Genomic DNA, 20,120 nt, shown 5'->3' on the forward strand with positions numbered 1-20,120 from the left:
CTGGGCTGGACTCTGTGCCCTGGGAGCTGATGGCTTTTCTTCTGTTTATGGCTCAGGGAGCACATCCCATGTGTAGCCAGCATCTTGTCTGTCCTGGAGGTCAGAAATGCTCCAAGGCAGCCTGGACATCAAATAAACAATAGCTGAGTTCAGGGGCAGGCAGGGTTTCATCACAGAGAGCTGCAAGGCACCTTGGCAATGTCCTCCCTTCTTCCACCACCTCTTCCAGGGGCAGGACATGGGACATTGTCCATCCAGGGAGAGGACAAGGATGTGCTTGCAGCAGACCACAGTGCCAGCCTGGGGGTGTGCCAACTCCCTGGCCCTAAAGGCTGTCACAGGCACTGGAACTGAGATCACCAGCCTGGAGAAATGCCCTTCCATCCCTTGTTTTGTGCTCTTTGCTTCTCGTTCCACAGGCAAGGCCCAGCTCTGGGAGGCCACCCCAGCTCAGCTGTGGCTGGGGGTCCCAGCTCTGTCCAACTGCTTTGGAGCCCCCAGGGAGAACAATTCCACCCTGCAGAGCAGAATCTGCCAGGGTTCTCTGTGTGCACCCCAGTGCACCCAGCCCAGCACACAGGGCAGAATTGCCCAGCTAAAATTCAGCATTAGGGGCTAAACTGTTCTGGCTGAGGGAGGCAAGCAGGCACCTGGCAGAGGGAGTTTGTGAAGCAGGGGCTGAGTCAGGAGAGCCTGGCTCTGACTCTGCTGCAGCTGGGCCTGGGAACCAGCCCAGAGCTGGACAACTCCACCAGGGTTACAGACATTTTACCTTTAAAGCTAAAAGCAGCACAGGCTGCAATTCCAGACCCAATGCACAGGCATTCCCTCTGTCCCCTTCCATGGATGAGCACCAAGAGAGGGTTTCCAGCTCTGGAATTGTTCTGTGCCAAGCTGGCAGAAGGCATCAACATGACACAGCTAATCCTCTGCCAGGAAGGATGGGAGATACTACAAAGGGTGACAGGGCATTTCCTGGGGTCAGTCTGGTCCCACAGTCTGCCCTGCCTTGGTCCTGCAAAGAACACATCCCATATCCTGGAATTCCAGCCAAACTCCTGCAGGTTACTGCAGGAATTCCCATCCCAGTTGTCTGGGACACAGACACGGCAACCTTCACTCCCCCATGTTGGGATTATTTTTATTTAGTTTTATTTAGTTTTATTTGGTTATGGTCACACTGCTACAACTGCTGGGTGCCTTGCAAAGCTCCAAGTGCCTCATGAAGAAGGGAAATGACCTTTTCTAGCCCTGCTCCTGCTCCCCTGAGCATGGCAGGGCTGGTGTTTGTTAATATTGGTAAAAAGTTCTGAGCTCCTTGAGTGGAATATCTGTCATGGAAAAATGAGCTGGGTTATTATGAGGAGTTCTAGCCCAGTTAGCCAATGGCTTTTCCCGTCTGCGTGTGCAGAGCAGACTGCTGTGCCAGGGAACTCTGCTTTCCTTTGGAAAAGCTCTAACAGGTTGCTTCAGGCACAGGAAGGTGCTCAGGAACATATTGTGCCCTTCTTATAACTTTAATTTTGCATTTTGTGAGGGGAAAATAAAGTATTATAAACTCAGGACTGCATGACCAGGTTTTTATACTGAATTCTTTGTGAAACAATACACTAGAGGCATTTAATTTTAATTAAAAGATCAATTAAATTTATCAACGGATAAAAGATTATCTGGGGCATTTTACACAAATACAACAGAATTTATTACCAGTTGATAAGTAACCTCTAATTAATTTTTAAACACTTCTCCACAAATCAGAAATAAACTACAGTCCTATAATTATGTTAGAGTTTTGATTCTCCAGTTAAGCTCCTATGGAGCTTTACTTTTACTAGCTGTTCTTTACTATTATCCATAATTATTTAGGATTCCTTTACTGTAACCCATATCTGGGGAAAGTTGTGTGTTCTAAAAACTAATTTTAGGCATAGAAAAAGCAATTTTCCTTCTTGACAATGATCTGGACATTTATATGAAGATTATGTTCATAAAAGCATTCATGATTTAACACTGCGCATGAGAAATGAGGCTTCTTGTTCATAGACCTGGGAATATCTGAGGCCTGTGTTGAGTTTCTTGTTGATTTTTAGACATTTCTACACCAGGTATCAATCCTGACCTGGGAGGTGCCGACTTGCCTTTGGATTTGTAACTCTCAGAACTGAACCTGCGTCTCCCTTTGCTCCAGTGCATGGCAGTGGAGAACTCAGAGCTGTTGAGGGTTTAGATTTTGGACTAAACTGAGGTGTGAAAAGGGCCTATCACTAAACCCCATGATCTCCATCCAGTAAAAGTGTGGGGAACTTCTGGCTCTGCCTTTTCTTTTGCAAACTGAGCAAGAGGAACAAAAAATTGCAAACCAACCCCATCACTGAGCCACAGGGACTGGCAGCGCTCTGCTGCAAGGCTCTGCAGGTCCTGCAACACCAGTGTCCCCAGTGGCTCACCTCTTGGGATTGGCATTCTTTGGGTTATTGGGATTATTGGGATTGTTAGGATTATTGGAAAGGACGATCTGTGGGGGCAACTGTGGAGCTTCCAGCACTCTCATTACCAGTGCTTTTACATTAAAACCCAATATCTGATATGTACATTGAAATAGCAGAGCAGAGCTCCCTCCTGGTCGCCTCAGTGCTGGCTGCACTTCCAGAAGTGTCCCTAAAATGCCCTGGGACATCTCCTGTCACCAGTTTGTGACTTTCAGAGCTGAGGCCGTGCTGGCCCGGGGGGCTCCTGTGGCTGGAGGAGCAGCCCTGAGCCAGGACTGTGATTTCCAGGGTGGAGGAAGAGGAGGGACATCCCCGTGGCTGGAGTGCCCATCCCCTGACGTGGTGCCTGGCATGGCAAGGGCAAAGGGGCAGGGGCAGGCTGGGAGCCTCGAGTGTGGGTGGAGCTGGAGATAATGCCCAGGTGAGAAACCCGTGAGGGATCAGCCGTGTTTTACAAATAATAGCATTGGGATTCCCTGAAGTACCCGATGCAAACAAGGGATTCTCTTCATGCCCCAAGAGCAAGGGAGGCACAGCAGGGCAGGGAGGGTGGAGGTGGCATCCCAGCAGGACACGGTGGGCAGCAGAAAGAGCCCAAACTGCTAAATACCGGCTGAGGGGGGCACGGAGAGCAGGACACAGCCTTCCTCAGCTGGTGTCCCCTTGAAATACCGGCTGAGGGGGGCACGGAGAGCGGCTCTGGCAGGACACAGCCTGTTCCTCAGCTGGTGTCCCCTTGCCGGTGTCCCGGAGCCTGAGAGCGCCGGGGCCGGGGGAGATGCCACCTCTGTGCCCCTGGGGGAAGGTGGTGCCACCTGATCCCCCGACCTCGGTGAACGGAAAGAACAATTTTACAGGACGGGCAATGCCGGCAAGCAGCTGGAATTCACTTCTTTGCCCCATCTCAGGCAGCAGCAACAGGAAACCCAGGAGCTCTGTGAAATGACAGGGAGGGAGAGAGAGAGTGAAGTCCCCTCGCCTCGGCTGGTGACGTCTCTCCTTCCTCCTTTTTTTTTTTTTTTTTTTTTCCTGTCCCTATAAAGAATCTCGGGCTCGCATCAAACTTCCCTGCGAAAGGCGAGGCGGGCGGAGGGGAGGGGGAGAGCAGAGAGCAGAGCCAGGGGCTCCGGCCATGCCCCAGCCCCGCTGCCCGCCCGCTGCCCGCCCCGGGCAGGTGCCCCCGGGCAGGTAGAGCCAGGTGGGCTCCGGGCAGCTCCCCCTGCTCCTGTCCTGCTGGAGATCTGTCCTTCCTGCCGGTCTCCGCGGCACCTGCACCTCCCTGGAGAAGCCCATCTCGGAGGAGGCTGTGCGGCTCTGCCACCTTACCCCAAACTCCGCGCTGTGCGAGCAGCCGCGAGCAGCGAGCGCAGGAAAGTTTTTGCCAAACTTTTTTCCGGTGTTTTTGCTTTGCTTTTTCACGCCTTGAGTGACTCTGCGCCAGCCAGGAGGGCTGGGGAGGCTTCTGAGGCAGAGCAAGGTTCCCCCCGGACACGCCAGGGATTGGAGAAACGGGGGGGAAAAGGAATACGGTCATTGCGGCAAGGGGGTGAAGGAAAAAAACCGAGAAGCTCGGGAAGAAGGGAAGGCAAACACAATCCCGGGATGAAGCAGTGAATGGAAAGAACCATTTAACTGGGATCAACAAGTGGGAACTCCTGCGCGCCCCGTCCTTCCCCTCCCTGCCCGCTGCGGCTTGCCCGAAGTTCTCGCCGCGGAAGGAAAACTTCTCCAGCGGGCTCGGCTGGCTCGGGACACGCTCCAGGACCGGCCCCGGGATGCTGCCCCGGGCCAGCGCCCTCCTGGCCGTCTGTGCCCTCCAGGGGCTGCTGCTGCTGCACGGTAAGAGCCGGGCTGTGCCCGGGGTGGCTGGCCCGGGGCTCAGGAGAGCGCTCCGCGATGCTTTCTCGCGTTTCTCCTCGCTTTTCGTGCTCCTCCGGCGGCCCGCTGAGCTGTCACCCACCCGAGAGCCCCGGTGCCAGCACAGGTGCCACCGCTCCGTCCCCAAAGCCTCAGGGTTCACACCTCCGTTAAAACTGGTCTTTGGAAACAGAGGTGCAAAAACTAAACCTCCTTGAAGGTGTCGCACATAAAGGTCAGATTTTAATGGGTGTTCCCCCTCGAGGTTTGGCCGCTTGATTAGAAATAGCGTGAGTGTTCACTAATTTGTGGCTTTTTTCTCCTCGATGTGGGAGGGTTTCTGGTTGTATTTGATCACTTGAGGCTTTAAAAGCAGGAGCTGTCTGGGAGCACCTGGGCTATCCTGCTGTCCTGGGGCTCATGCTGGACCTGTGGGCACAGACATCACAGGCATTCTCTCTGATATTCCAGTCCTGATTCCTTGATATTTCAATTTTTGTTCACGTGGTGCTTCTGCACTGCCTTCCCCTCTTCAGTGCAGGTGCCAGGTTAGATCCCCTCCTCTCCAAAACTCATTTTCCTCTGCAGCAAACTCCCTGTCCCACCGGATTTATTCCAAATTTTTGCTGCTATACGAAAAGCCAAGAGGCAGGTTAATGAGATTTGGGAGAGCTTTTCCATCTGCCATATGACTTTTCATTATCTCATTAAGCATGAGGATTTTGCTGGATTACTGAGCTATTCGTTCATGACGGTGCAAATTGTGTAAGGGAGATGGGCTCTTGTTTATTGGGGAATTCCTTCTGACAAAAAAGGACTTTTTCATTTTTTTGGGTAGTGGATGTATTGCACAGCACGAGGCTGTTGTTCTTCAGCCCATTATATTTTCATAGTTAAGTGAATAGCTTCTGGAAACACTGTGAAGCATCACTGTCCTTGATTTTCTTGGATTCGTTCAGGGATTTAATGTATTCCTCCTGCAGAAAGGGGCAGATTGGCAGGCACAAGCCCTGGGGAATTTCACATCTTCCCCACAGTTACCTGCAGATTAAATAACTAAGCCTGAGGTTGTGCTCCAAAGGGCTTGTCCAGCTTTTCCAAGAAAAGCTGAAGCAGCAAACCTGGCAGGTGGCAAGGAGCCCCTGCAGCAGGAATCCTCGGGATTCGTGGCATCCCCAGGGAATCTGTCCTGTGCCAGGCCAGCCAGCAGTGCCCACACCTTGGGCTGCACCTGGAGCAGCCCTGGCAGGGTTGCTGAGATGTGCTCCAGCTGGCTGACACGTGCAGCAGCAGCCAGCTGCGTGGTTGGGAGCTCTAACCTCTGCACAGTCTGGAAAAGCTGCCTGAAATCCAGTGTGGATTTCAGAGGCATAAATCACCACAGAATTTGGTGGATCAGAGAGGGATAACAACAAGGGATTGGGAGATGGGAGAAAACGTGGTGTGCCCAAGTGTTCCTGAGGCTCCAGGGTGAAGTGGAGCACGGGGAGTTCAGGGGGAAAATCCTGGCTGGACATGCTGCCCACATTTCAGGGCTGCTCAGGTCCTTACTCACCAGGTTCCTTTCCTAATCATTTCGGCCCAAACGACCTTGGAATTTGGTCCAGATTCCTTCTGCCATCAGTGCCAGGCACAGAGGAGGCGAGGAGAAGGCAAAGTCTGCATCCCGTGCCAGAGGGAGGGAGGCAGGAGCATCCTGAGCCCGGAGGCGCAGGCTGCTGAGGCACCTGGAGCAGCGCTGCGGGTGTCAGGAGCTCGGCTCATCTTTGGGAAGGGACAAAACACCAGCACAGCCTCTGGGTGCCCTCCTTGGGCTGGAATCCAGAGGGAGACAGGGCCAGGAGGGCCGAGGATTTGGGGTGGCACTGGTATGACTCGGGAGTCAGCTCCTCACCACCTCACCCCCAAAGTTCCTCCGCAGCTCAGTGAAGCTCTGCCCGACCTCCCAAAGCCAGGATTTATCCCTCAGCTGTAGTTAAACCTTCCCTGGGATCTCTGTGGCCAAAGTTAGGCAGGGCTGTGCTGAGGAGCTAGGCTGACTCTGATTCCAATCCAAACAATTCCATCAGCAAGGCAGAGAGAAGGAAAGTCCAGCCACTGTGAAAGCTGCTCAGTACCAAGGTATCAACTCCTCAGCCACTTTTCCTTCCAAGTTCATCTCCAGCAATGAAACTGATGAAATTTGGGCCATTACCTTTATCCAGGTCTCCTTTGGAGAATTCCCGACTGATTTGTTGCTTTCAGCAGGGGGAAGAAACCATACCAGCATCATCCCAGTGGTTTCCCACCTCCCTCTAAAATACAGCTCTACATACATCTTTAAATTTCCCCATTTAGTTCCCTGGGTATCATTAAATTTCCATTTTCCTTTTGCTCATTGCTCGGCTTCTTCTCAACTCCTCAGAGCACTTCTTGCTGCTCAGAAATGACCACTGGTGTGGCAATGATGGTGCAGATGCCAACAGCTGGCACAGGTTTGAGGTACAGAGTGGGATGGTTCATAACCAGCCCTTGCAAAAACAATCTGCAAAGAAATTCTTACACCTGAAATTGTGCGTGGAAAGCTCAGTACCTTTTACCCACTGACATATCTGAGCAGTCCAAGTCACTTTTTGGGTATTGGAATAAACTCAGCCATTTCAGTGATTTAACACTGGAAAGTATTAAAGATTGAAGAATAAAAATCAGGTCCTGCCCAATGGCTTTGAAATGAAAGCACGTTTGAAATTGATTTTTCTGTTGTTGTTTAATGTTGCAATGTCTTCTACAAGTTGATTATACTGGATGGGCAATGAAGCTTGCTAACACAGAGATTTAAATTAAACCATGGATCAGGAGATAACGCTTCAGGCGCTCGGATTCCTCCCGGTTTTCCAGCCGGGATGGCCACAGAGTGCAGCAGGATGAGGGTGGCTGTGCCAGAGCAGAGGCACCGAGGGGTTGTTTTCCCAAAAAACCTGTGTCCTAACTGGTGTTATTCCCAAACATTTGCTTTACTGTGGGAAAATGTTATAAAAAGCAGAGGAGCATTTTTTAGGCTGGTGATATATGAGCCTCCTGCTGAAGCTGCCGCATTCAAAACCAACTGGAAATCTCTTTATACCAATTCAGCCATTTAAGGCAAGGAAAAAAATGTAAAGTATTTCTGAATACTCCCTGAACTTCTAAAAACCAGTATTGTACCCAAAAAACACTGAGAAAACCAACCAGATTGTTTGTTGAAGGTTTCTGCTGTAAGAACATGCAGTATTTTCTTTAAAGCTTGTACAAAATATTTATCTGTGGGCATTGGTTTGCTCTGAGAGCAATGGGGTTTATTTGGGTCATTTCTGCCCTTTCACACATTCCCTGGATTGTTCATTTTATGCCAAATTATTTGTAAAAAATGACAGATCAATCTACTGCACTTTGAATTATTATCTGAGATGGGGCTGAATACTTATGTTCGTAATAATATAATGGAATAATAATAACAGAATAGTAATACTAATAGATAATAAATAATATTATATAATAGATAATATACATAGATAATAGATAATAATAGATATTATCATATATAATATATCTTATTGTATATTATAATAGCCAATATATAATATATATTAAAATAGATAATATTATATCATATATAATATATAATTTTTGTCTAATACTATATAATAAATATAATTTATAATTTAAAATCTATATTATTTGTATGTTATAATATATAATATATAATATATAATATATAATATATAATATATAATACATTACATATGTTATATATTATATAATATATATAAACTATCATATACATAATATGTGATATATAATATATAATATGCTATTATATCAGTTAATGGTAATTAATAATAATAATAGAATATTTGTGTTGTCAAGAAATTTATGCACACAAGCAAAAGGTTTCCAAGCCCCACAGGAGATTCCTCAGGCAGGGGAAGGTGATCTGAGCTTTTCTGGAGCTTTGTCTCCCAGGTCAGCAGTGCAGTTTGGAGCAGGGTGAAAACCCCGTCTGTCTCGTATCTATGAGGGATGATTCACATCTGGTCCTTCCAGAGACATTTGCAAGGTGTGATGCAGGAAGGGTCACTTGGTCACCAGAAAAAGGACAGGGGGTACAAGGGAGATGCTCTGAGTTCTCATTGCAGGAGGGTTTTGGGGGCAGCAGCACCCCCTGCACTTTTTAAAGCTACACAGGAGATTTCCAGGAGGCAGCGTTGGACTTTCAGAGAGCACGAGGAGCACCCTCAGCCCCACTGAGCTTCACATGTTCACTTGGCACTTCCTCTGATCCACCTTTCCTTTTTCCAAACCAGCCTGATGTCACTGGAATGGCCATTAGGAGTGGGAGTAATTAAGGGATATTGGAGTATCTAAACAACAGCTAGGATTGAAATAAATGTGTCCAGGTGCTTTCCTTCAGAAAGCAGCTCCGATGGCTGGCAGGACACGAGGACTCCGAGTGCCCATCAGGACATTCCCATCCAACTGTCCTTGGTCACAACCCCAGGACAGCTGGCTGCCCAAAAAAAGCTGGATAAAATGTGTGTCACAGAGAACTGAGCTCCCCGTTGGGCACTCCTTTAATTTTTCTTATTAAGGCTACAGAGAAAAGAGTAGAAGCTGCCAAAATCCGCCAGTCAAGGTATTGATCTGGAAATGGCATTTAATAGAAGGGCCTGCTTGAGGCTCCCCAGGGAGCAGCACCCCGGCAGCAGAGCTGGCATTGTCAGGAGCAAGGCAGGATCAGCACAAATCACAGGGGCCAAGGTTTCTGCACCAGCTGTGAGCTCAGAGGCTCAGCCAGGAGCTGCTTCCTTGAGGAGTGGGGAAGGAGGAAGGATCAGGAGCAGCCTGATCTCCTGAGGCTGTGATGAGGGGTGCCCATTTTGTGGGAATTGCTCCCTGCCCAGCCGGGCTGTGGGAATGGGACAGGGATTGGCACACGGAGGGAGCTGAGCTGCTGCCCTGTGCCACTGCTAACTTCTGTCCCTCAGCAAGAGTGAAACACAGCTTTGCTCTCTGATGGGCAGGGAGCAAGCTGGGAACTATTTTATGATGGAGAGTGAGTGAGTCCATGGACATCTTCATGAGTCACTGCAATACCCTGTCCTCAAGCCCTTGGATTAGTCTGACTTTGCAGCACATACTTTTTGTCCCCACTACATCCTACTTCCCTCTCCTGCTCTCCCCCCTTTCCTGGATGTCTCCTAAACACCCCTCAGGGCTCAGGATTCCTTGAATTTTTACATTAGGAGAAGCCAAGAGGAATTTCCCAGCCCTTCCACACCAGGGGTTTGCACAGTCTCTCTTCTCTGTCCCAAAATGAATTTTGCTTTTATAATTCTTTCTGGTGCAGAGATTTTTTTAAAAAAGCCAAAGTGGGACTGCTTGAGACCAGCAGCTGAATCTCTCATTTTCTGCCAGCTCTTTGTGTTCCACTGCTGCACTGAATTTTTACAAGAAATAATTTTTGCAAGTCCCCCCAGTATCTGGAAAAGCAGGAGGGGTCACATCTCATATATGGGGTGTGTGTGACCAGGGTTTTTGTTTTGGCTCTAAGCAGGAAATTTTAGCACTGAGTCTTTGACTGAGCAAGAAGGAAAGAACCTCATCTAACCCTGCAAATGATGGAAGTCTGAAAAGTCACTTTTCCTTTGTGCCCTGCAGGGAATGGCAAAAGCACGTGGCCCTCAAAGTTTCAAAATTCAGCCAAAACCCAAACTGAGGCCCAGAATGTAAAGGAAATATATGGACCAGCCTTCTATTTTCAGATCACTTGCCTTTGTCTTCTTCATTTCCACATAGGTTTCCTTAGATCTTCCTGTGTTTTTCTGAACTGTGGGAACGTGATTGCCAAGGAAGTGGAGAGGGGAGCTTTCAGCCCTGCTGGGATTGTTCTTGATTTGAGGGTCAAGGAAGCCTGACCCTGTCATTACCTGTTCCATTTTTACAAAATCGCCACCAATCCAAACCACCTCAGCCAAACTCTTTGCTTCCTTAGAGCCCACAGCCCAGAAATTGCTCACCTGGAATTCTTCCTCACGGATACACCGGGGTCAGATTGCAGGAAAGGCTCCAAGCACCTCGGGGCTGCTGTGGCCATTCCCCTGCAGCCGTGAGGAAAATGGGAAAAAAAAACCCTGACAAGGGATCCCCACAAACACACACACAGAAACAGCTGAGCTGTGAGCTGTTCATCCTGTTTGCTCTTCATGCAGAGCTCATTAACTGAAATCAGGGCTGAATAAACTCCTTCAAGAGTCAAAGCAATTTCCTCCCAGTGCCCAGAAGCTGCAGTGGGGATGGGATGTGGGGCTGCCCAGAATTTTCTCCTCAGCTCCCTCACAGCTACTGAACAGGGCTCTGTAGCAACAGGGATCATCCTGAAAGCTGCCCCTGAGCCTGCATTTCCCTGATTTTTGGGCTGAGCTGTGCAAGGGTCAGCGTTTCAGACCTTTAATGTGCAGACACCTCCTACAGAGTGTCCCCCAAGAGCTGTAAAATGTGATTTTCCCCTCTGCTTCTTTGCTCAGTGATGCAGCTGCCAGGAGCAGCTCCTGCAGGAGCCAGCACACACATCCCCACAGCAGCACTTGGAAGCCCTTGGTGTGGGCATTCCTGCTTCCAGGAGAGGAAAAGCCTTGGAAGAGTTTGTCCTTCAGAGCAGGGAGGTGCTGGAAGGAGGGAATAAAGCTCTGGGGAGTTTCTGCTGCAAAACTCAAGTTCTCTCTGCCTTTCCTTGCAGAAAAATGAATCCCACAGGTGCCCCACTGGGTCACTGGGAGGGACATCCCCCTCCCCTTGGGGAGGGTACCCACTGCTGCTTCACTCCTCGGTTAATAATGATTTACAGAGAGAAGGGAAAGGATTTCAGGAGCTTCCACTGCTTTGCTTCCTAACCCAGGACGCGTATCAGGAGAAAGAATAATGCAGAACACAGGTGTGGGGAGAAATGCTTTCCCCAGCTCTTTCTGAGGCAAGATCTCTTTTCCCACCTTCTTTTGGAGACAAGATCTCTTTTCCCACCTTCTTTTGGAGACAAGATCTCTTTTCCCAGCTCCTTCTGGATGTGGACAAGGCAAGGCAGTGGTGTCAGCTCTCTCTGCATGACACAGCAGCGCCAAGCTCGGCTGCTTGGAAGGGGTTTCTTACAATTAAAGAGTGATTCAAGACAATGTAAACAATGATGTCAGCCTAAGGACCTTTAAAACACAATTTAAGCTATTACACACTGTAAAGCAGAGAGAATCAGGTAACCTTTTGGCCTGCCACATTTTTTTCTCTGGAAATGGATCATGTCTGAGTTATTTTCATGTTTACACACTCGGGGCAAGCTTTGCCTCTCACTCACACAGGTTTAAAGCTGTGCTTGGCTGAAGACAATAGCCTGTCTTTGAATTGTCCATTGTATGGCTGAGAACATTTTTTTTCTTCTGGCTATTTACACATTTTGTGGTGGAATCTGAGGGAAATAAAAAAGACAGACTGAATGCTGCTCCCTCTCTGCATGTTTTATAAAGGTAGAGATCTTACTGATCTTTCTGGAAAAGTCTTGATTTGCTTCACTGTGAGAAAGCAAAATAACCTGCTTCTTTTCCAGTGGTGAAGGAAAGCCAGAGTGTGGCTGAGCCTGCAGCAACCCCCAAGTTGTGTGAGGCAGCCCAGGAACCCTTCCTGCCATTCCTCACATTTATTTTGGCTGCACAGATCCTCTTCTGCTCGGTCCTGGAGACTCCCATGCTGTAAACAGCTTCCCTTTAGTCTGGGCAGATTTTCTGTTGACTAAGGACAGAGCAGAAGGGTTTGGCTCAATAGGAATTCCCAGAGAGAGTGATGCATCCCTAAATTCCTGTGTCAGCATGAAGGGAGCAGAGTGTGGCAGGAGGGACTGCCTGGGGCAGAGCCTGGGAGCTCCCTGCCCTTGGCACATCTCGTTTGGAGTTTCTCCCAGCTCATCCCACCCAGTGGGGACTTTTCCAAGGATATTGGCACCGTGGTTCTCTGGGAAAGCAAGACCAGGTGTTACCACGAAGGCACTGATGATTCTGTGAACAGTTTTATTGCTTCATCCCCTGATCCATCAGCAAGGAGATAAACCAAGCCTGCAGAGTGATGCATTTACAGGCTTGGAATGGCTGTGGTGTTCTCACGCTTGGAATGTTTTCTCCTGGCTTTCCCGAGCAGACATGAGCTCAGTTCTCTGGGTCAGTTTGGGCAGGAGCAGCCCTGCTCTGATGAGAGAAGTGCAGGGTGAAATCAAAGACCCAGCATGGGACAATTCCTGGGATGGAGGGACTCCCTGGGAAGGGGAATTCAGGAAAACAGGAGACTGCTGAGCAGGGCTTGTCAAAGGTTCCCTCATCCAGCTCCAACAGTTCCCATCAGGGATTCTGCCATTGCTCACAAGGCTGATTTCTCCTTATTATCCTATGGGATTGTTTTGATCTGTTCTATCTATTCTGATCTCTCGTATAAATCAGCCATTTTGCCTTTTTAATTGTTGTCCACTTTGTATTTGAAAAGTAATACTCAGACCCACTTGGTGGAATGCCATTATTAATTTAATTTGATAAGTCATGAAGTCCTGAAGCCTTCTTCTGGTTACTGAATTTGCTCTCTCTTGAACTTTGTGCATAACTATGGTGGCTATATTGCTATTAAAAATAAACTACCAGCCTTATTTCCTAATGTTCTGTGTGGGTGTCAGAGCTGGTGTACAATATCAGCCAGGGCAGGCTCCCCAGACAGGCACCACGACATCCCACAGGTCTGCAAGCACGGGCTGATGCTCCCTAGAGAAAGGTTTCCTTTCTCCCATCCCAGGAATATGTGCCAAATTTGTTTTAACATTCTCCAGGACAGAATTTTTGGCTTTCTGGTGGATTTCTGGCAGAAGGACAAAAGAAGGGGACAGGAGTTTTGTCTGGGTATAAATCTCACATTTCATTTGCCAGATCTGTCCAGCACTCAGGAGAAAATCAGGGCAGTAGAGATGAAAATTCTGTGCTCAAAGTGAGATTAGTGGAGAAGCTAAGGCTGAGCTGGTTTTGATTTCCATGGAGGATTGCTGGCACAGCTGCTGTTCAAGGCCATTTGCCCTTCCACTGCACAGTATCTTTGTACTTTGAAATTAATGTAGGCTTTGAAATACTACCTGCATTTGTGCTCTGGCACTGAGCAGTGCCACTTTGAGTTTCTCCCTCTCTGCCTACCTGTGCCAAGAATGATCTGTAATCCAGGGTCCAGCACTGCACACTCTGTATGAGGGAAGCACCAAAGCCTTTGTCCAGTGGCTCTGGGATGTTTCTGATAGAGTGCAAACTTTTTCATTTTGCATCCCTGGAATAGCAGTGATAGATAATATTGATACATCATCCATGCCGTCACTGCTGTGGTTCAGGATAATCACTTCACCTGAATCAATCACGAGGCTAAAGCCTTGCAGAGCCTTTCTTGGGCTGCTGGTTCTTTAATTCCAAGCTGACCAATACATCTGGTGTCACCAGAAGTCTCCTTCAATTTAGAGCTAAGCTAACCAGACTTAAAGAGAGAGAGGAGAGCCCAGAGCAGCCCAGTTCAGTCATCTTTCCTGTTTTAAATTCTTTTGCTTATCTCAGCTCTGGCCTCGCCATCTGCTGGTAGTGAAAGCAGGGTAGTGACACTTGGGCGTGGTGGGATGTAAGGAGAGTGTCTCCAACTCTGATCTTCTGCACTGGAGATGATAAAGGAATTCTCAGGATAAAGGAACTGAGAGGAATTCTCAGCATCCATAGGGCAAAGGTCTCCCTCGTGCTCTTCAGTTTAATGGTTGGTGTCCTATAGGGTGCATTGTACTGCCAGCCTTTGAAAGGCTGCCTTGTTGTTTTGGTTGCATATTGTTCTGAGTTAAATGGTAGGAAAAGAGAAATTGCTGCCACCACAACATTCCCTTATAGGTCTATTCATTATTGATCCCCAGAGGAAGTGGAGAGTTCCCCTGGACAATGGGCAGATATACAAACGAGCATACATTAACTTTCTGTGCTTGTACAGCTCATTTGGGCTGCATTTCCTCCACATTCTCAGGAGCACAAATTCAGGCATCAATTGGTTTGATGTCTTCCTCTGCCTTGAACTGCTGCCTCATTAGACATTCTGGGTGACAGGCAGCCCCTATTAACCACAAAACCACAGAATAACAGAACCACAGAACTGCAGAGTCACAGAGTCACAGAATCAGAGTCACAGAATCACAGAACCACAGAGTCAGAGAACCACAGAATATCCTGGGTTGGAAGGGACCCACAGGGATCATCCAGTCCAGCTCCTGTCCCTGCACAGGACACCAATCCCAGCCTGTGCCTGAGAGCTTTGTCCAAACTCTTCTTGAAGAGAGAGGCAGAGGCCTGATATAGAAATGCTTTGGGCAGATGTGATGGAGCACTGAGTGATGCTCTGGACTGGGAGCACTGGGAGAAGAGGGAGCAGGCCAGGTCTGTGGGGTTTGGCTCTGCTGGCCTGGGGTCGTGCTCCAAAGCAGGGAGCTCAGGTGAGGCTGAAGGGACCCAGCTCTGTCCCTGCCCTCTGACAAAGACCCCAGGGGCAGCACTGACTCCAGCTCAGGGGCTGCAGCAGGGTGGCATGGAGGAACACCCAGAATCTCTGGAAGGAGCAGGCTGGGGTGATTCCAGCCCTGCTCCTGCACTGCTCAGTGTGGGTGCTTTGCTCCCACCCTGCACTGAAGCTTGCAGGTGCCCCCTCAGGCTGCAGTGCATTTTGGCTTTGCATTCCTCCCTGCAGCACAGGTTTTTCCTGCCTTTGTGCCTCTGCTCTGCTGGAAATCAGGGAGGTTGGTCCTTCCCTTCCTCCCTGGAGGGATGCAGCAATCAATGTTTGGAGGAGAAAAAGCAGCTCAGGAGCTGCAAATCAGGAGATTTGCTTCATCTTTCACTCCCACCAGCCGAAAAAAACCCACCTGGAGATGCAAGGACAGGGAGGAATTTCAGGTTGTGAGGATCAGGACTGGGGGCTGTGCTGGGCTTGGCTTGAGCTGGCAGAAATACCTGGCAGGGATGCTCAGGGCTTGCAAGGCTGCATTTTTTTCTGGAATTTCTCCTACTGTGGAACCTCCCTCAGCCTCCTTGAATGGTGAAATATCCATGGCATCCACACCCACACCTGCACTGGTGCAGAGGCTCTCCAGCTGCAACCACATCCCAAGAAGCCTTTTGGTTTTCATTCTGGCACAGAGGGATTTGCAAAGCTAATTTCCAGCCCTGATCTGATGGATTCCCCCCCTGAGAGGCTCTTACAGTGAGAGGATTGCAGCTGAGGGCTTGTTCTCATCTCCCCCACGCTGGAGGTGCCTCTTGGAGAGCTGCTAAATGAGCCTGGAGTGCCACCTGGGCTTGTCAGGAGCTCAGGAGGAGTTTCCCCTCCTCCTTGGAGCCCTCAAACAGCACCTTGCTGCTTTCAGCAGTAGAAGCAAGGTGATTACAGGCATCAGACTGCTCAAGGGAATATTGGGTTATTGGACTTGAGAATCCAAAGGAGAAATCCCCCTTCTAGGAGCTCACTTGTTCTGGAATCTGCACATTTTTGGGGAGAAGCAGGAAATTGTAGCTAAGCAGCATCCAGCCAGGACTCAAAATTCAGCCTGAGTTCCTCCTTGCTTTTGCAGTCTGTTTTTATTATTATTATTATTGTTATGATTATTATTGTAATTATTAGTGCTGCCATTTTGACACTGTCCTCTCTCAGCCATGGATGTTTCCCTACAAAAACTGCACCTACCCAAACTAAACTACAGCTAAGGCTTGAGTACCTTAAGTACCAGCTCATTTTTGGGCCCAGCCCCTTGGATTTACACCCTCAGAGGGTGGGCACAGCCATGAAGAAAACAAAAGATGAATAACACACAGATACAAACAAGACACCCATTTACACCATCTTCTCAAAGCTCAGTATCAAAGCCTTAGTGCTTATATTAATATTTGTTAATATTTTGTCATGAGGAAGGGTGGGATGAAAGAAAAAAAGAGACATTGTCCCTCCTTGGAAAGTGCTTTGTTTTTCCCAAGCAGCAGAACTTCTGGTATTTATTTTAAGAATACATTTCTGTGTCCAGCAGGTCTGGAAAATCTTGGGAGGAGAGGACAAAGGGAGGCCAGGAGGGGTCAGTGCTGGAGCTGGGCTTTGTGCAGGGTCAGGACTGGGCTTAGGGGCAGGCCAGGGATGGATGGGTTTATCCATGATGGGTATCAGGAACTCCTCACCATCCTGTAGAAAAGTTTGTGAAACCAGCCCAGCAAAGCTCCTGAATCCTCAGCACTCTTTAAGACACTGCTTTGCTTATACATGACCAATATTCTCTTTTCTCTTTCCATGTGAAAGTGATCAAATTAATGGAGAGTCACAAAGTTGATCTGTGCATCCATTGATAGAATTGCAACTGCTTCATTTCCTACCAAGCAATTTCTCTCACTGAAAAGGGAGCACCAAAAATGAGTGTTCACTAGAATATGCCACTCTGGCCTTTTAATGAAGCTGAAAATTCATAAGAAAAGCAAAATTCCTGGGCATTATCAGCTTCCATGGCTGATATTCTCCTTGTCCCTGAGCAATCCATGTGCTGGGTGGGCTGCAGTGCTGAGGGACAGTATCTTTGTGCTCACAAGAAGCATATTCCCAAGCATGTTGTCTTTGGCATGGCCAGTATTTTATCTGCCAGAGCCAATGTTAATGAAAAATTCCTGAAAAATTCCATGTTTCAACACAGCAACACTCTGATGGGAATAACAATCTCTCGTGACCTGGTTCAAAAGCAGATATCAGGCAGAATACAAAACAGGGAGGTGTTTCTGACCCCCCTGCCTTGAATTTGGGGGTTTGGGGCTGAGTTTGTGATGCTTGCCTGCCTTTAGGAGTGATCTCAGCACTGTCAGGTTGTGAACTCCCTGTGGGATGTGCACCCAAAATCAGGATTGTGCTGTCAGAGCCACGGGGCTGGTGACACTGAGAACTCCTTGTGTGGCACAGCAGTCCCAGCTCTTTAAAGCACAGTGGATTTATGGCAATTTGCAGGGAAATGTCTGCACAGGAGGGGTGTCTCCTTCTGGGACAGCGCTGGCATTGTCCCTGCTGGGATCCCTTTGACACAGGGCAGGAAAATCTGTGATCCATCCCAGCAAACATCAGCCTGGATGGTTTGTCACACATGGCTTCATCTCCTCCTTGCAGCAGACTGGAACATCAAGGTCAGGCAAATAAAGCTGGAGAAAAAAAAGCCCAAGTTCTGACTAAAGTGGCCTTAAATCACTGCCACAACTGCAAGGTGACAGGACAGGGAAATGGAAGGGACTAATTCACCTTGATTTACATGAATTGGGTTCTCACAGGTGGATTAGGGTTTCTGAGCCAGCCCATCCTCCCTGCCCTGGCAAAGCTCCTTGTCCAGGCGGGCAGGACAGGCCAGCCAGGGCTGTGGGGCTGGGGACATCCCAGCACAGCACAGAGAGCCCTGCCCAGGACACCTGCAGCAAAGCCCAGGGGCCTGCTGGGTCTGGTCAGGGAGTGTGGGTCACTCGAGAAGTGGAGAAAGAAATGAGTGAGCTTGTCCAAAAGCAAGGAAAACCCCATGGATCCAGCCTCTCCACATCCTGCAAGACCATGGGTCCTTCTTGCTCCACGCACACTTTGTGCCCCACAGGGCAGAGGGCAAAGGAAAACCAAGACTTACAACTGCCAGGCCTCCAAGTGCAGCGTGTTCCACAGCATCCCCCGTGCCAGGAGGCTGGGGAGCAGTGGCATTGTCCCCTGCAGGCAGGGTGGGTGGTGGTGTTTGCTGTGCCTGCCTGGTGCCCCGGGGACAGGCACTGACAGCACACAGGTAAGAGCAGCTGTAATTCCTGCTGTGCTCCAGCACACAGACACATCCCTGGGTGAACGCTCAGCTCTCGGCCCCTGCAAGGTCCCCTCTTGCCAAAATCCCCCTCCTCGGAGATTTGTCTCAGTGGCAGCAGCTCAGTGAGAGCACAGGACGTTCCTCCCGTGCAGAAAACATCTGTGCCTGCTCCGAGCTGCTGCCTGCACTTCAGCTGGGGAGGATGCTGAGGGAGGCACAGGTTCTTGCCAATCACGGACTTGCCCAAATATTTATCTCTGCTAAAACCAGTTTTGCTGCTGAATGCAGCCCAAGGTTGGTTCTGATGGGAGATATCAAACACAATGCACATGAATCAGGGACGGCACATCTGGCACTGCCTGTGTGCTGGAGGAATATAAATAAAGAGCCAGCAAGCTCCAGCTGCTGAGTTATTTGTCCTGAAACAAGGCTGCAGCTTCCTACCATCACCAGCAGTGCCAGGAAGGTGCCAGGGATTACCTGGGGCTGCTCTGTGGTCCCCATTGGCACTTGCACTCCTTATTGCACAAGGGGCTCCAGACTGAAGGATCACCATTTCTTTGAGAAGGATTTAAATGAGTGATGGAAAGAGTGATGATGGGGCAAAGCAGGGCAGCGCTGCCAGTATTCAGAACATTTCTCTGATATTTTATTTCTGGAAGTATCTGATGCAAATGTTCTTTTCCTGGAAAGATTCCTCCCCTTGCCTGCTTCCCCCGCCTCCCTCAGAACGCTGGTGCCAATATTCCTGCTGCAACTTCCTTGCTCCCAGGGGTTTCCTGCTGGAGATTTCCCTCCCCTCTGGCCTGGAGCTGGTCCCTGCACTGCTCTGTGGAAGGAGGGAATGGCCCCAGCAGTGCCTGGGATGCTGGCAGGTATCCCTGCAGGATTGCAGCTGGTCCTGCCAGCACAGAGGTGCTCTGGAGGATGGCTCAGCCATTCCTGGGAGTCTCTGATCCTCTTTTGCAAAGTGTGAGCCTGGCAGGTGCAGGGAATGGCTGGATCCATGTGCAGGGAGACATTTCAGCACGTGCTGCATCCCACTCCTTCCCGTCCCCTCAGCCAAGGAGCCCTGCCCAGGATTGTGTCCAGCTCTGCTAAATGGACAAGCACAACCTTCAGCCAGGCAGAGTTTGGCACGAAGGCATGGACAGAAACCTTGGAGCTGAGGCTACAAATCTGCAGTGCTCAAAGGGTCATTTTGATCACTTCAGAAAATACCCCCTTGCAGAGCAGCCCTGGAGAGAGGCTTATCACTTTAACTTCCCTGATTAGCCCGGGACACCAACTTTAGGCACTGTAAAAACAGTGGAGGTCAAATTTACTATGGAGGGCAAGGACCAGTGACTCAATTTTCCTTATTCTTTATAGGCACTTTTCACCTTGAAGAACAAAAGGTCCCAAAGTCACAGAACGTTTGTTCTTGAGTCTTGCCAAGCCTTTTCTTTTTTAATAAACCATCATTAAAATCTGGGCCCTTTGCCTTGACAAAAGAAAAGAATATATTTGTGTACACTTAAGTGACAGGAAAGAGCCTGTGAGGCAGGCCTGGTCACAGATAAAGGAATTCCGGACATTATTCCTTGTGCTCCAAGGGGTTGTGACATGGGATTTCCTCTCCAAGTGGTAAATAGCCCTGCAGTTGTACAGCAGGGTGGGGCCACCTCTGCTTTCTTTAAAACCAGGAGAGATGAAAGCGCTTTAGGAGAAGAAAGAGGGGCTGGGTGAATGTGCACAATGAATCCCTGGGAATGGCTGGGGGGGAATCCACCTGCTCCAAGCTTTGTCCCCAAAAACTTCCCAGGGGTTTGAGGTGCTGCCAGCTGGGCTCTGCTTTGGGAAGAACAACTCATGGCACAGCAAAATAGATTTAACTGCAAGGA

At 49.2% G+C, this 20,120-nt stretch overlaps 2 protein-coding genes across 4 annotated transcripts in view; one reads left to right on the forward strand and one right to left on the reverse strand.

Moving 5' to 3' along the window:
- The window catches only part of C4AH8orf48 (chromosome 4A C8orf48 homolog), a 429,052-nt gene that overhangs the window by 349,194 nt on the left and 59,738 nt on the right, over positions 1-20,120 (reverse strand). The gene's annotated exons all lie outside the window — the stretch shown is intronic.
- LOC110467886 (vascular endothelial growth factor receptor kdr-like) overlaps positions 3,561-20,120 on the forward strand; it is a 124,613-nt gene continuing 108,053 nt past the window's right edge. For 2 of the 3 annotated variants that reach the window (XM_077786581.2, XM_085570745.1), the window contains exon 1: positions 3,562-4,328. In XM_077786581.2, the coding sequence (XP_077642707.2) occupies positions 4,265-4,328 (64 nt within the window). In that variant the 5' untranslated portion in view covers positions 3,562-4,264. Of the gene's footprint in view, positions 4,329-20,120 lie in introns of all 3 variants that reach the window. The other variant, XM_077786582.2, reaches the window with a different exon arrangement.

The sequence above is a fragment of the Lonchura striata genome, chromosome 4A, assembly GCF_050655825.1.
Source record: "Lonchura striata isolate lonStrDom1 chromosome 4A, ASM5065582v1, whole genome shotgun sequence".
Taxonomy (NCBI): Eukaryota; Metazoa; Chordata; class Aves; order Passeriformes; family Estrildidae; genus Lonchura; species Lonchura striata.